At 32.8% G+C, this 13,668-nt stretch overlaps 1 protein-coding gene and 1 pseudogene across 2 annotated transcripts; one reads left to right on the top strand and one right to left on the bottom strand.

Moving 5' to 3' along the window:
• The first annotated feature begins 360 nt into the window (after positions 1-360).
• LOC112796191 (pentatricopeptide repeat-containing protein At1g51965, mitochondrial) lies at positions 361-3,352 on the top strand. 2 transcript variants are annotated; one of them, XM_029297767.2, is made up of 3 exons: positions 401-1,276; positions 1,594-2,104; positions 2,186-3,352. In XM_029297767.2, the coding sequence occupies exons 1-3, from the start codon at positions 479-481 to the stop codon at positions 2,797-2,799; spliced, it is 1,923 nt and encodes a 640-aa protein (XP_029153600.1). In that variant the 5' UTR covers positions 401-478; the 3' UTR covers positions 2,800-3,352. The 2 variants fall into 2 exon arrangements, with proteins under 2 accessions (XP_025694322.1, XP_029153600.1); XM_025838537.3 differs by having other exon boundaries at positions 361-1,276; positions 1,594-3,352.
• Positions 3,353-3,579: 227 nt separating this feature from the next.
• Positions 3,580-13,668, bottom strand: LOC112796192 (accelerated cell death 11-like; annotated as a pseudogene).

Here is a 13,668-nt window from a genome sequence, read left to right as displayed (position 1 = left end):
CCTTTACTCACTTAATACTACACCGGACACTGATGCAACGTCTATTGCTTATTTGACACTATATGCGAGTCATACTGCACGTTACTTTTGAATAAAGACCTAACTTTAGCATAATAACATCTTTGATCCATGTCATAAATATTCGATTAAGTTTTTATGTTAACTATCGAACGCCTAACACAACTATTCTCCTTTATCTAAACTTAAAATCAATTATGTATTGCAGGTGTAGCATAGACAGTTATCTTTCAAAAATTAATATGGCTAATTTAATTTTTCAAAAATCAATTTAAAAAATGAGGATGTTTCAAGAACGAATTTCATTATTAACCAAAGAGTTAATTTTCTTATTCTCATATTGTATTGTGCTTAAATAATTCTTTTTAAATAAAAGGGTCTTGATTGCTCAACGGAAATAATGGTCTTAATTGAGCTTCGCTTTTGAGCTTCTCTTCTAAGTTGTAACCGAACCCCACTCATGAAGCTAAACCGCTGCCACCACCCACTCCGCCCCACGCGCCGCCACTTTGCCACAAAGTACACCGCCAAGATCACCTCCACCTCCCCAACCGGTCGCTCTCTCGCCGCCGAAGTGACCCCTCCGCGGCCTCTCCCCTCCGACCCCCGAGGCTACCTACTCCCCCGCCGCCACCTCATCTGCAAAGCCACCCAAATCCTTCTCTCCCACTACAACAACCACATCCCCAACTCTTCCAGCCGAAACCCCAAAACGCCGTTGTTCTCAGACCCATTCTCCGACCTCTCCGACTACCTCCAGTCCCTCCAACCCCAATGCCCGACCGTCCTCACCCCTCTCGAAGCCTCCGAGATCCTCAAATCCCTAAAATCCCCATCCCTTGCATGGAAATTCTTCCACTTCTGCCCCTCTCTTTCCCCCAATTTCCGACACGAGTCCTTCACCTACAACCGCCTCCTCCTCATCCTCTCCAATTCAACCTCCCCCGAACGCTTCGACATGGCCCGCGACCTCCTCCGCGACATGGACCGCCTCGGCATACGTGGCTCAATCTCCACCGTTAACATTCTCATTGGATTCTTCGGCACTGGCCAGGATCTCGAGATGTGTGTTGGGTTGGTGAAGAAGTGGGATTTGAGGCTCAATGCCTACACCTACAAGTGCTTGCTTCAGGCGTATTTGAGGTCACGCGATTCGTCTAAGGGTTTTGATGTGTATTTGGAGATGCAGAGGCGCGGTTACAAGTTGGATATCTTTGGTTACAACATGCTCTTGGATGCTTTGGCTAAAGATGGAAAGGTTTGCATTCTTCTGATTTTGTTTTGTTATTGTTCGAAATTTGGATTGTGCGGACCGCTAAGTGTAGTTCTTTCGTTGTGGTTGGGCTTACCGGTATAGGAGTGTAGGTTGGTGAGGATTTGGATAGAGTTTTTACTAGTTTTGTGAGTTTGTTGAGCTGCAAGCTTTAGGAGCGATGAATCTGGATAGATAGATGAACAACTGAACAAGTAAGGAAGTTGTATAAATGTTGAGTTACTTTCGAAAAATACAAGTTCAATTGTTGATTCCGTTAATCCTGATTATCAGTTATTGCATATGGTGCAATATTTTGGCAGGTGGATAAGGCATATAAAGTTTTTGAGGACATGAAGCGGTGGCATTGTGAGCCTGACGCGTTTACATACACCATTATGATCAGAATGACGGGTAAATCTGGTAAACCTGATGAGTCTCTAGCACTTTTTCAGGCGATGTTAAAAAAAGGGTGTATTCCTAATTTGATTGCTTATAATACTATCATTGAGGCCCTTGCCAAGGGGCGAATGGTTGACAAGGTCATTCTAATTTTCTCAAAGATGGTGGAGGATGATTGTCAGCCTAATGAATTTACATACAGTGTGCTTTTGAATGTTTTGGTTGCTGAAGGACGCCTTAATAAGCTTGATGATATAGTGGAGTTATCAAAGAAGTATCTTAATAAGAAGATATACGCATACTTTGTAAGGACTTTAAACAAACTGGGTCATTCTAGTGAAGCACATAGACTATTTTGCAGCATGTGGAACTATCATGACAAGGGTGATAGAGATGCTTACATGTCCATGGTGGAGAGTTTATGCAATGGTGGTAAGACAACAGAAGCTATAGACTTTCTTGGTAAAATTCATGAAAAGGGTATAACTACTGATACTATGATGTATAATACAGTATTCACTGCTCTGGGAAGGTTGAAGCAAATATCACATATTCATGATCTTTTTGAAAAGATGAAACAAGATGGCCCTCCACCAGATATATTTACATACAATATTCTGATCTCCAGCTTTGGTAGATCTGGGGAAGTTGACATTGCTGTAAAATTGTTTGAAGAACTAGAGAGTAGCAATTGTAAGCCCGATGTTGTTACCTATAACTCTCTGATCAATTGCCTTGGAAAGAATGGGGATGTTGATGAAGCTCACATGAGGTTTAGAGAGATGCAAGAGAAAGGATTGAATCCAGATGTTGTAACTTATAGTACACTGATTGAATGTTTTGGCAAGACGGAAAAAGTTGACATGGCGCGTAAATTATTTGATGAGATGCTTGCAGTAGGATGCTATCCTAACTTGGTCACATATAACATTTTACTCGATTGTCTTGAAAGGAGCGGGAGAACTGCTGAGGCAGTGGACCTTTATGCAAAACTTAAGCAGCAAGGATTGACACCGGATTCAATCACATATGCGGTGCTTGAACGGTTGCAAAGCGGCGGGCATAACAGGTTGAGATTTCGCAGGCAGAACCCCATTACAGGATGGGTTGTCAGCCCTTTAAGATGACACAATAAACAAAGTAGTTGTTTTATGTCCATATCAGGCCAAGAACTTTTGTACTTTGGCTTCCACAGGGCTTTAACGCTGCTAAATCCATAGTTGTGTTACTGGCATAAAGAATCCAAATGATTATGGAAATGTGATCAACCTTGGTTCCAATCAGATGTACTGCTTCAAGTGCAGTAGCTACATGTTAAAGAAATCATAGCTGCATCATGTTGATTTATGAAATCAAGTTTTCCTGCATCGGGGGAGTTCAGTGATGAGAGGTATTTCTTCTCTGTTATTAATCTCTTATATATCCTAATAATTTGATTCATAATAGTATCTATACCAAGCTCATACAAGGATAAACAAAATTTGGGGGGCAAAGACAAACCAATATTTTCTCTTTTTAAATAGAATTTTCATTTCTTACATGTATAGAATAATGATAATGATAGGGAAAATCTAGAATCCATTTCCCTGGATTATCTTTTTGCACATTGTTCTAGGATGCTGCTGTATTCTGCAAAATGTAAAGCTACGAAACTGAAATGAAATATTCCCCTTCCTTGTATTCTTTCTCCTGCTAATTATTCAGTTTGAAGTTAGTTGTTTTCTTATTCTTTGATAAGTTGATGTTGCAGTTATTCTTTTGCTTCCACACTTTGTTCTGTTTTCTCAATTCTGTTGGGTGAGAATTTGGGAGATATACACATTATGCAGTTATGCACCAACAATGATGTTGTGTAAAGTACAGCAAGAATAGTTGCCACTAGTAATTTTCTGTAGAAAATTTCCCAGTAAATACGAATCCAAAACTACATTTAGAGGAATTATTCAAAGGAATTATGCATGTAATTATCATCTTACAAAGCATCAATGAGCACTCTAAGGCAAGCATTACATTCACATTCTGTTTAAAGTTTAAACAGTAACAGAATACAGTAAGTTTGGTCACCAATCTATACCCAATTCTCTTGAAAGAAAAGATGTTGTCGATGTATTGGAGTAGTGCAGGGGAAGCCGTCACATAAGCTTGCATTAGCACTCTTCCTGAAGATTCTGCAGCATGCAAAAGACATTCAGAAAATGGAGAATATCTGGAGAAAGGGAAATATAAAAATCATAAATAAAACATGTAAAAAGTTAACTTGATGCCATACTTACCATCCTGATTGAGTTTCCTAAACAATTGCTGCTTTGTTGGGATGTGATGCAATCTTGAAGAAACAGCCTTTCTGAGAGCCCAACCATGACGCAAATGAAATATCTCTGTGTAAGCCTTGGAAACCGCATCTCTTACAGAATTTCCTCTGTTAAAACACAAATTTTCTCAATTCATATTTAATATCACAACCTATAAAAATAAGAACATATTAAAATTATATATATATATATATATATATATATATATATATATATATATATATATATATATATAAGACAAACACGGCAATATAGATGCCATAATAATATTATGGGTCCATCTACTGTACAGATGCATTTTTGTACAGATTTACAGATTTTTGTTTTATTTGATTTAAAAGTGTGTCACTAAAAGTGTTGCTTAAAGAGAAAGAGTTGTCCTTAATCGTTAACTTGGCTCTGATACCAATTTTTTAACTTCGACTTTTCTTTTAATTTCTTTTTCGAAATTTCTATTAACTCTAAATTTTTTAACTTCAACTTTTCTTTTAATTTCTTTTTCGAAATTTCTATTAACTTTTCATATTTTACTTTGAGTAAGTTTATAATTTGTATAGGTGCTTTATTTAAAGGATTTTGATAAAAAGTATTGACCATTTCTACTATTTCTCTTGCATTTATTACTAGTCTTTGATATTTTTATTTATAACTTTTCAATCTTGTTTTAGTTTATAATATTCTTTTTTGCATGAATTATTGTATATAAAATCTTTTATCTGTTTGTCTTTTTCTTTAATATAATTTCTCAAATCCTCAATAACTCTTTTTATTTCTACACTTTCTCCTGGTTCTAAATATCTGTTTAATTTTTCAATTTCATTCTCCATTTTTTCTTTCAACATCTTTAATTCTTTTAAGTCATAATATGGTTTTCCAGGCATTTATAAATTTTTTAAGTTTAATTTCAACTTGTTTATATTTATTCTTATTTCTATCCTTTTTATTATAAGATCATCAATTTCAATTTAAAGATTGTTTAATTCCCTTTTATACTCCTTTATTTTACCTTTTAATTTTCTCATCCTATTTCTTTTTATTTTATTTTCTGGTTTTTCAATCTTTTTATGCTTCATTATTTATTTTAAAATTTCTGCAAACTCTATCATTGATTCATCACTATTTTTTAGAGATTCTATTAATTTCTCTAGCTTTTCAACTTCTCTTTTCAACTTGTCATAGATTATTTTTAGGGCTTCAAATGCTCTTTGATTTATTTCAGAAAACTGTAAATAATTCAACGATTTTCTCTTTCAAATAGCTCTTGTTTCTTGTCTTGATAAGTTACATATATTTCTTCTTTATTTATTGTCATAATTTAGTGTTTAGGGCTTCATTTAATTTTTCGACCTTTTTTGTTAGTTCTTTTATTTCAGAATTTTCTTCTTTAATTTTTAACTTAGATAAACTTAAAGGGCTATTAATTTTAGATTCTCTTATTTGAAAATTCGATGAAACTAATTTTCCTAATGGTTCTTTTAATAATAGAACTGGGTTTTCAATAGCTTTATATTTTGGTATTTCTGTTTTTACAATTTTCTGAAATAATTCATCAACATAAATTCTTTCTCTGTTTTTAAATATTATATTATGATGGCTATTTGTTAAAGCATAATTTATTGCATATGTAATTGAAAATGGTTCATCATCTTGTTCCATTAGATTCTTTCTGTGAAATTTATAAGCTAAGCTTATAGATCTTCCAAGATTTTCAGTTGATAAAGGTATAGCGTATCCAAGATGGGCATTGAATTTAACATTTACGTTTGCCAAGTTTCCATGAACAATTCCAATTATTTGATCTATTGGGTCATCAGTAATTCTTTTATCACAGATTGCTAAGCTTATTGGTGAATTAATTTCTTTCATATATGTAGATTTGATTAAGACTTGTATAGTATTAATATGAATCCATCCAATTTTAGATCTTTTTTGTTGATCCTTAATTTTCTTAATCTGTTTACTCAATTCTTCATCATTTATCAAAGCTATTTCAAGTTCTTCATTGGCGGATTTTATCTTTATAGGGGCTTCAAGTTGAATTTTTTCATAGTATATTATATTTTTTCTATTAAAAACTTCTTTTAAAAGATTTTGTTTATTAAAATTTTCATTTGATTTGAGATTTAATTCTGTTTTTAGAACAGCCTGTTTTTCATTATCTAATAAGGCAGATAATCTATAATAATCAGATTCTTCCGTTAATTCTAAACTTTCTAAATAATTCATAACTAAGAGATTAGGATAAAGGCGTACCTTTCTGGAGAAAAACTTCCTTTATTTAGTATATTTTATATAAGATGTTTTTATCTCCAGAGAGGAGATGATAGATATTAACTCCAGAGGGGAGTTTAAAACTATTTTTCCTAAGGGAATTCTTTTGTCAGACTACAGAATCGCCTCGGCAGCTTCCTCCTTGCTCTCCTAGCATATGAGTACTCTTAGCCTCCTGCTTTCTATTGTCTGATGCCTTCTACAATTGCCTAAGCAATCTATTTATAATGGTTGGGTCTGATGGACAATTCTCATCCTTACCCTTCTTATGACGTCATTGCTTACGTCATTGTTTATTATCTTGCACCAGCTACATTGTTGGTGCTCTATGACCTAAGCGCTTACGTCATTATGCAATAATGTCGAGAGATGCTTCAGATGTGCTGTCCTCTTCTTTTATGTGGGTGGATGAGCTGTCTTCTTCTTTTATCATGTGGGTGGATCCTATTTCATTATTGCTTTCTTCAGATATTTCTGAGACACACAGCTGGCACTTGTGGTCTTCTCTGTTTTTTATCAAATAGCAGAGATTCCTTTTTATCCCTTCAGGGAGTTTTTCTAAGAGTCCGGATAGATTGTAGAATGCAGATTCAAACTCTACCAAGAGTCTCATCTCTCTTTCTTCAATTTCATTTCTTTTACTGGACACAAGCAGAGTATTTCTGCTTTTATAATTGATTCTTGTGTGAGATTCCCTTGTTATCTTTTGAGTTCTTTCGAAGACCCTTGCTAGTGTGCTGGCTAGTCTTCCTTCATGGCTGTAAATTGTTAAGTCTTGAATCTGATCAATTGGTTGAAAATTTCCTGGAAAGACGGACATGAATATTACTTGGTGTGCTGGAACCAAGCATTCTTCTTCTTCATTAAAAATAGGTTGACTGTTTGTAAATTTTAGGGATATATCTCTTGGATTTACATTGTCAATCATATTTTTAAATCTCTTTACTGCATCAACAAATCCTGCAGGAAACTCACTAATAATTTTTAGATCATTAAAAATTAAAATTGTATCTATCAATCCATACTGGAAAAACTGATAGGTGTCCGATGGGGAAGCATCTGGAAATATAACCAGTTTTGTTAGCTGTTCTTTGGCAATAGGATAATATCCCAAAATTGCCCTTTTTTCTTCAGTCCAATTCAGGACTATGTTAAGGGTTTCTCTGAGATTTGATCTACAGACCCTTTTCTTTTCCTTGATTTCAGCCCTTGTAGGAATGTTTCTTATTATCCCTGTTCTCTGGGTTTGAATTGGAGCTTTATCTGCTCTTTTTAGGGTTTGGGATGGAGAGCTTCATATTCCCTGAAGGATTCCTTTGCCTCTTCTAGTGTTAGAAACCCTCCTTTATGAATTATCCTTGATTGATGTGTGAATGGTGCTGCTTTTTCCCAGGCATCATATACTCCTTTCATTGGGCCATTATAAATTACATAATATTTTTTATCTTGGGTGGATTTTTTAATGATTTCAGCAATTGTTTTATTTTCTGAAATTTTTTCTTCACCTGATTTGTCCACCATGCTTAGCTGGCTGAACTCTGATGGTTTTGCTTGTTGTGTTAATTTCATTGCTTCAATGGCCTTCTTGAGGGATTGGATCTGTGTCCTTATTTGTTGACAATGCTTGCATTTTTCGAGTTCTTGTTCATATTTTTGAATTTCTTGATCTAATGCGTTGTAGACGAACTCCATTCTCTCGTTAATGTATCTGCAATAACATTTTTGTCACCCTTAATATATTCAATTTTTATTGGATATTGTAACAAAAATAATTGCCATCTTACCAATCGTCCATGATTATAATCAACTTTTAAATTATATCGTATAAAACCTGTTAGGTAACTTGAATCTGTCCTTAATGTAAATTCTCTGGGTAGTAAATCAGTTTTCCATTTCTTAAGAGATTTAATTGCTGCTAGAGTTTCCTTTTCATGAGTGGTATATCTCTGTTCTGTTGGAGTAAAAGTCCCTGAAATATACCTGCAAAGTAATTCCTTTGGGGAATATTTAGAATCTAGTGATTCTTTTTCTTGTTCCAAACTTTTTATAGCTTTCTTAGCTTTTAGACATCCTGACCAGGTTATGTCTGATGCATCTGTTTCTACTATTAAGTAGTCATTTTCTTCTGGAATATAAAGTTATGGAAGTTTTTCATATAATTCTTTAATTCTTTGAATTTGCATACTATCTTTTTCATCCCATTTCCATTCTTTTTTAGTACTTATTTTTGGAAATGAGCTTTTAGTGTATTCTGTTATATTCTTTAAAAATCCTTGATCAGAAATATAATTTATACATCCTAAAAATCTTTGTAATTGTTTTTTATCTTCTATTTTATTAGGAAATAAATTTACTTTTTTCTAGAACATTTGGTTGAAGTTTTAGCTTTCCTTGAGTGGATAGAATTAATCTAAGAAACTCTATTTCTTGTTTTGCTATTCTTGCTTTCTTTTTGCTAAGAACTAATCATTTTTCTTTACATCTTTCTAAAACTATTAATAATTTTTTAAGATGATCTTCTTTATCCTGTTTTGTAAAAATTAGTATATCATCAATATACACTAAAACAAATTCATTTAACTCTTTTAGATTTTCTTCCATAAATCTTTGATAAATACCTGGGGCTTGTTTTAATCCGAATGGTAATACATTCCATTCATAGAGCAACACACTTGTTGATTCTTTTGTTGGGCAAGTAAAAGCAGTTAATTTCTTTATTTCTTCGTCTAAACGAAGTTGCCAATATCCTGATTTTGCATCAAGAGATGAAAACCAAGTTGCTCCTTTGATTTTTTCTAAAATAGAATCTTTTCTTGGAAGTTTATGAGCATCACCAATAGTTGCTTCATTCATCTTCTTATAGTTAATAACCATTCTTCGTTTTCCCCTTTTAATTTCATTATTGTTTTCGACATAAAAGGCTGGAGCCGCATGAGGACTTTTACTTAATCTTATAATTCCTTTTTCCAAAAGATCTCTACATTCTAACGAGAACTCTTCTCTATCTCTTGCGGAATAAGGAATTTTATTTGGAACATTTATCTCTTTTGTAGGATCTTTTAATTTAATACTTACTAATTCGTTATTTGTATTTTTAATATCTAAAGGATTTTCAGCACAAATTTCATCCAAAAGTTCTTCTATCTTTATTTCAAGATTATTTTTTGGAATATTTATCTGAAAGTATAAATTTAAATAACATGTCTCTAATATAGAAAATATTTTAAATTTTAAGATCTTATCTATAGTAGTAGTTGGTATTTTTATACGTTTTGATTTTTGGTTTCTTGAAGAATCGTGTGGAACTTTTAAAACTATATTTGTTAATTCTTGAATGAATGGATGATATAGCTTTAAAAAGTTATTTCCTATGATAAAATCCATTCCAGAATCTAACATATATATAGATGGAACAATGAACCTATAATTTTGAATAAAAATTTCAGCCATCTCTGCTTTTTGGTCAATTTTATGTATTGATTTGTCAGCTATTCTAACTCTTAATGGTTTTTTTAATTTTTTCCAATCAAGTTTTATATTTGAACTAGCAAAGCATTGTGTTGCTCCAGAATCTATGAAAGCATTTATAAACTTTTCTGTTATTTTTATAGTAATAAATGTGGCATTATTACTCAGTCTCTGAGTCTGTTTCTGAGACATATTAAAAAATATAGTCTAAGTTATCATCAGATTCCTCTAATGGTTCCATGAAACAAGACTTAGCAATTTCTATTTGTTTAGTAAGATCCTTTTTATCCTTCTTTTTCGGACATTCATTTGCATAGTGTCCTTTTTCTTGGCAATACCAACACTTACAATTTTCTTTTTTATTCGGGCAATAGTCATTTTTTTGTCTTTTGTTTTTATTGTTATCTCTTTTTCTAAAATACCTCTTTCTTCTCCAGTTTGGATAGTATTTTCTTTTTCTAAATTGATATTTTCTTTTTCTTTGAAAATTTTTATTAAGACCATATTTTTGGGGTATCTCTTCATTATCCTGACAGCAAATTCTAATTATATTTGCAAATCTTTTTTGAGTTGCTTCTTGCATACAACGTTCTTTTATTTCCTCTCTTATTGCAGAGGTTGCTCCACCAAATTATTTTCAATTGTCCCTCTATTTATTTCTCTTATAAATCTTCCCATTATAAATTCATTAGCAGGATATGGAAGTTTTGTTATATACATACTAAGATAATGATTTTTTTCTTCTTCTTTTAATTTGTAATAATGTATTCTATATTCACATATATAAGACTCCACATTACATAGATCATATATCTGAATATTAGCTAAATGGTTTTTTGCTTCTTGATATTCTTTATTATAGACTTCTTATCTATGATTTATAATATTTTTTCCAAAAAATTCTTTATATAAAATCATCATTATATATAATATCTTATCATAAGCTGTCATTTTTGTTGCTAATTCTTCTGTTATTTGGTTTTCTATTGATGTCATATAATCTCTTATAGTTCCTTTAGTATGAAACCCTATGTAATTCCAAATATCTCTTCCAGACAATTCACTAAGTTTTGGATTAGTAAAGGCTTCTAATAAAAAGGAATTCAACCAATTTTCGAAAATTTCTTTTTCATTCTTTTTACAGTCTAAGTCGAGCATTCTTTCTCCTTCCATTTCCTGGATTTTAGGAACGTATTTTGATGGTATTTTTGTATATTTTGAATCTTTATTTATAAACCCATTTTTAAAAGCATAATTATCAAAACCTGTTTCCCATTTAAATTGAGATTGATTATCCTTAGATGTTCTAGCTTCATTTTTTACTTGTATTGGAATTGCTAGTTCTTCGTCACTTGAGTAATCTAGGATGTGTTCTTCATTTTCTATATTTTCAGAATTTACTAATTCTTCTTCTATTTGAAAACCCTATTCCATAATATTATTTTCTTGAGCCATTTTTAATTGTTTAAAAAGCATTGTAACTTCTTCTAATTTTTCTTCAATATTCATAATTTTAGTGGTGGTTTTACTTTTAAATCTGTTATGTTGATTATATTTTGAAATTTTTCTTCTTTGAGATTTTCTTTTTCCTTATTTCTTTGAAATTTTATGGATACTAATATTTCTTCAAGCATATCTACTATAGAATTTAATTGTGGGTTAAAAGTATGATAAAGATGTGGAGAATCATTTCCATGGTAATATTTTTTAGAAATTCCGTGTGAAAAATAAGTTTTTTCAGGTTTTTGAAGTCCTTCAATAAAACTTATAGTAAAATAAAGATTTTGAGAAAAATCATTTTGTATTGATTTTAAGAATTCGGTGTCATTACAGTTAACATTAGTTAAAATAATTAATTTTTGGTCTATTAATTTTGATAACTTAATTATTTCTTCTCTTAATTTACTTTTTTCCATTAGGTGATGCTTTTCTTTGTGAAGAGTTATAGTTTTAAGTGAAAAGTGTGGCTTTAGGATGTGTGGTTTAGATTTTGCCACATAAGCATATCTTTAAATCTGTATAGATTTTTGATCTGTACCATATAATTTTCTTAATATTATATAACATTAATATCCTATTGCTACCAATAGCTTAAAAAGGTTCCAAGATCTGAACAATAATGCTACTCTATCCCAATCATCAGGAAGTGTGAAAGCAAGAAAAAGTGGAAAGTGGAAAGTGGAAAGTGGAAGGTGGAAACCAATTATACTCGCCATCACGGATCTACAATCTTGTTCGTGGAAAGTGGAAACCAATTTCCACAACCCATCATCATCATTTTTTACAAAAGAAAATAATATCTCCACTATCATGACAGAAAAACTAACACATGCATTGCAAAGGAGTATGTATGTATGTATGTATGTACGTACTCTGTAAGTAGAATTTGGTCGAAGAGTAGTCTGAGAAAGTCAAGGCCACGTTTTATCTTCAATAGATTCCTCGAGTGGCTACCTTGTTTTCTCACCGTATTGGTTTTCACATCCTCATCAACCATTGATTCCAATGTCTTGAATGACTTGGATGCCTCCATTAGATCATTCACCTAATTCAAGTTGTTCACATATATGACTTTCCATTATTACACTATATGCATGAAAACTAGACTAATTAGTAAACAATAATAAGGTAAAAACTAAGATGTAGTCGACTTCACGTGAAGTTGATAATTGAGAGCCGTTAGATGAAAATTTAGTCAAGTCAGTCAAATCATTTAATGACTTTCAATTATCAAATTCAAGTCGACCTGAGTTTTCATCCAATAATAATACCTTGGTAACATAATCCATCTCAATGAACTTGAAATGGAAGCCAACCAAACCGAAAAGAGGAGCCACGAAAGAACATGCCCGGGCGAAAGCAGCAACCTCCACCACCTCCTCTGCATTATTGGAGGCGGCTGCCACAACCTCTGCAAGCTCCTTAAATGCACCCGCGATCTTTCCAAGAAGGTTGTGATCCACGGCTGCCGCCGTCGAAGTCCTGCTTGATCTTGTTGTGATTCCGTCCTCGTCGGATACTGCTGATTGCACCGGTTCTTCTTTTGTAATTCCATGTCCACAGAAGCACGAGAGGAGGCCATGTGACAGTTTCTTTCTTTCACCAACCTCTGCCATGTGGAAACCAAGTAGAAGGACCCTCTCCACTCTTTCACTCTACTATGGTGTATTCTTATCTACCCTTCTCATGAAACATAGACACAAGTTTGAAGAGTGGTAGCATGTAGAAATTAGAATAAGTATATGAATAGAAATGAAGAAAATTATTCAGCCACCAACCAAGACTTAGGGACAGGTGTGTAAAGGAGTCGAGACTCGAGACTTGGAAGGTCCCGTTTCAAATTTGCAATGAGTCAATGAGTCAATGTCCATCTAGATGCCATTTTGTCCATGTTATGTAACCAGCTCATGGGAATGGGTCAAATCCTCAAATACTTGAAGATAATACTATGCTGAACAGTGATTTTCAATGGAGAGTGAAAAAAAAATTACAATGTACATTATACACTTATAGTTTTATTCACGGATACTGATGAAATCCATTCTGAGTTGCAGATTTCTTAGTAAAATGCAAATTAAAGAAAAGAGAAATGTATCTATTGCATTAGTACGTTTTCACCGAGATAAAATGTTCAACTATATACCGCCAAAAAGAAAAAAAAATTATACTAACTACCTCTTCATATTTTATTATACTGTGATCTACTAATGTTATACAATATCCAATAAAAAAAGTACTAAGAGTACTAATAATATTCATACGTTAATAAATACCTCTATCACCATCTCCATCTCCTTTTATTCATGGGGCAGGTCTTCATTTTAGTGAACATTTTAGTGAAAGTTTTGTGGATCTTCGTTTAACTCCCTCTGTGTAGTCGCGCAGGTACCTGTTTGGGTAATTTTTTTTTTCCTCATCCCTACTCCTTCATCCTTTTCTCATAGC

Source organism: Arachis hypogaea, chromosome 4, assembly GCF_003086295.3.
Source record: "Arachis hypogaea cultivar Tifrunner chromosome 4, arahy.Tifrunner.gnm2.J5K5, whole genome shotgun sequence".
NCBI lineage: Eukaryota > Viridiplantae > Streptophyta > Magnoliopsida > Fabales > Fabaceae > Arachis > Arachis hypogaea.
Note: the sequence above shows the minus strand (reverse complement) of the source record. Positions and strands in the feature narration are given on the sequence as shown.

What these genes read in the sequence shown, in the direction of transcription:
- LOC112796191 (XM_025838537.3), top strand. Translation starts at nt 479, where the DNA reads ATGAAGCTAAACCGCTGCCACCACCCACTCCGCCCCACGCGCCGCCAC. An exon ending in CTTTGGCTAAAGATGGAAAG is followed by an intron (nt 1,277 to 1,593) that starts GTTTGCATTCTT and finishes ATATTTTGGCAG; the next exon opens with GTGGATAAGGCATATAAAGT.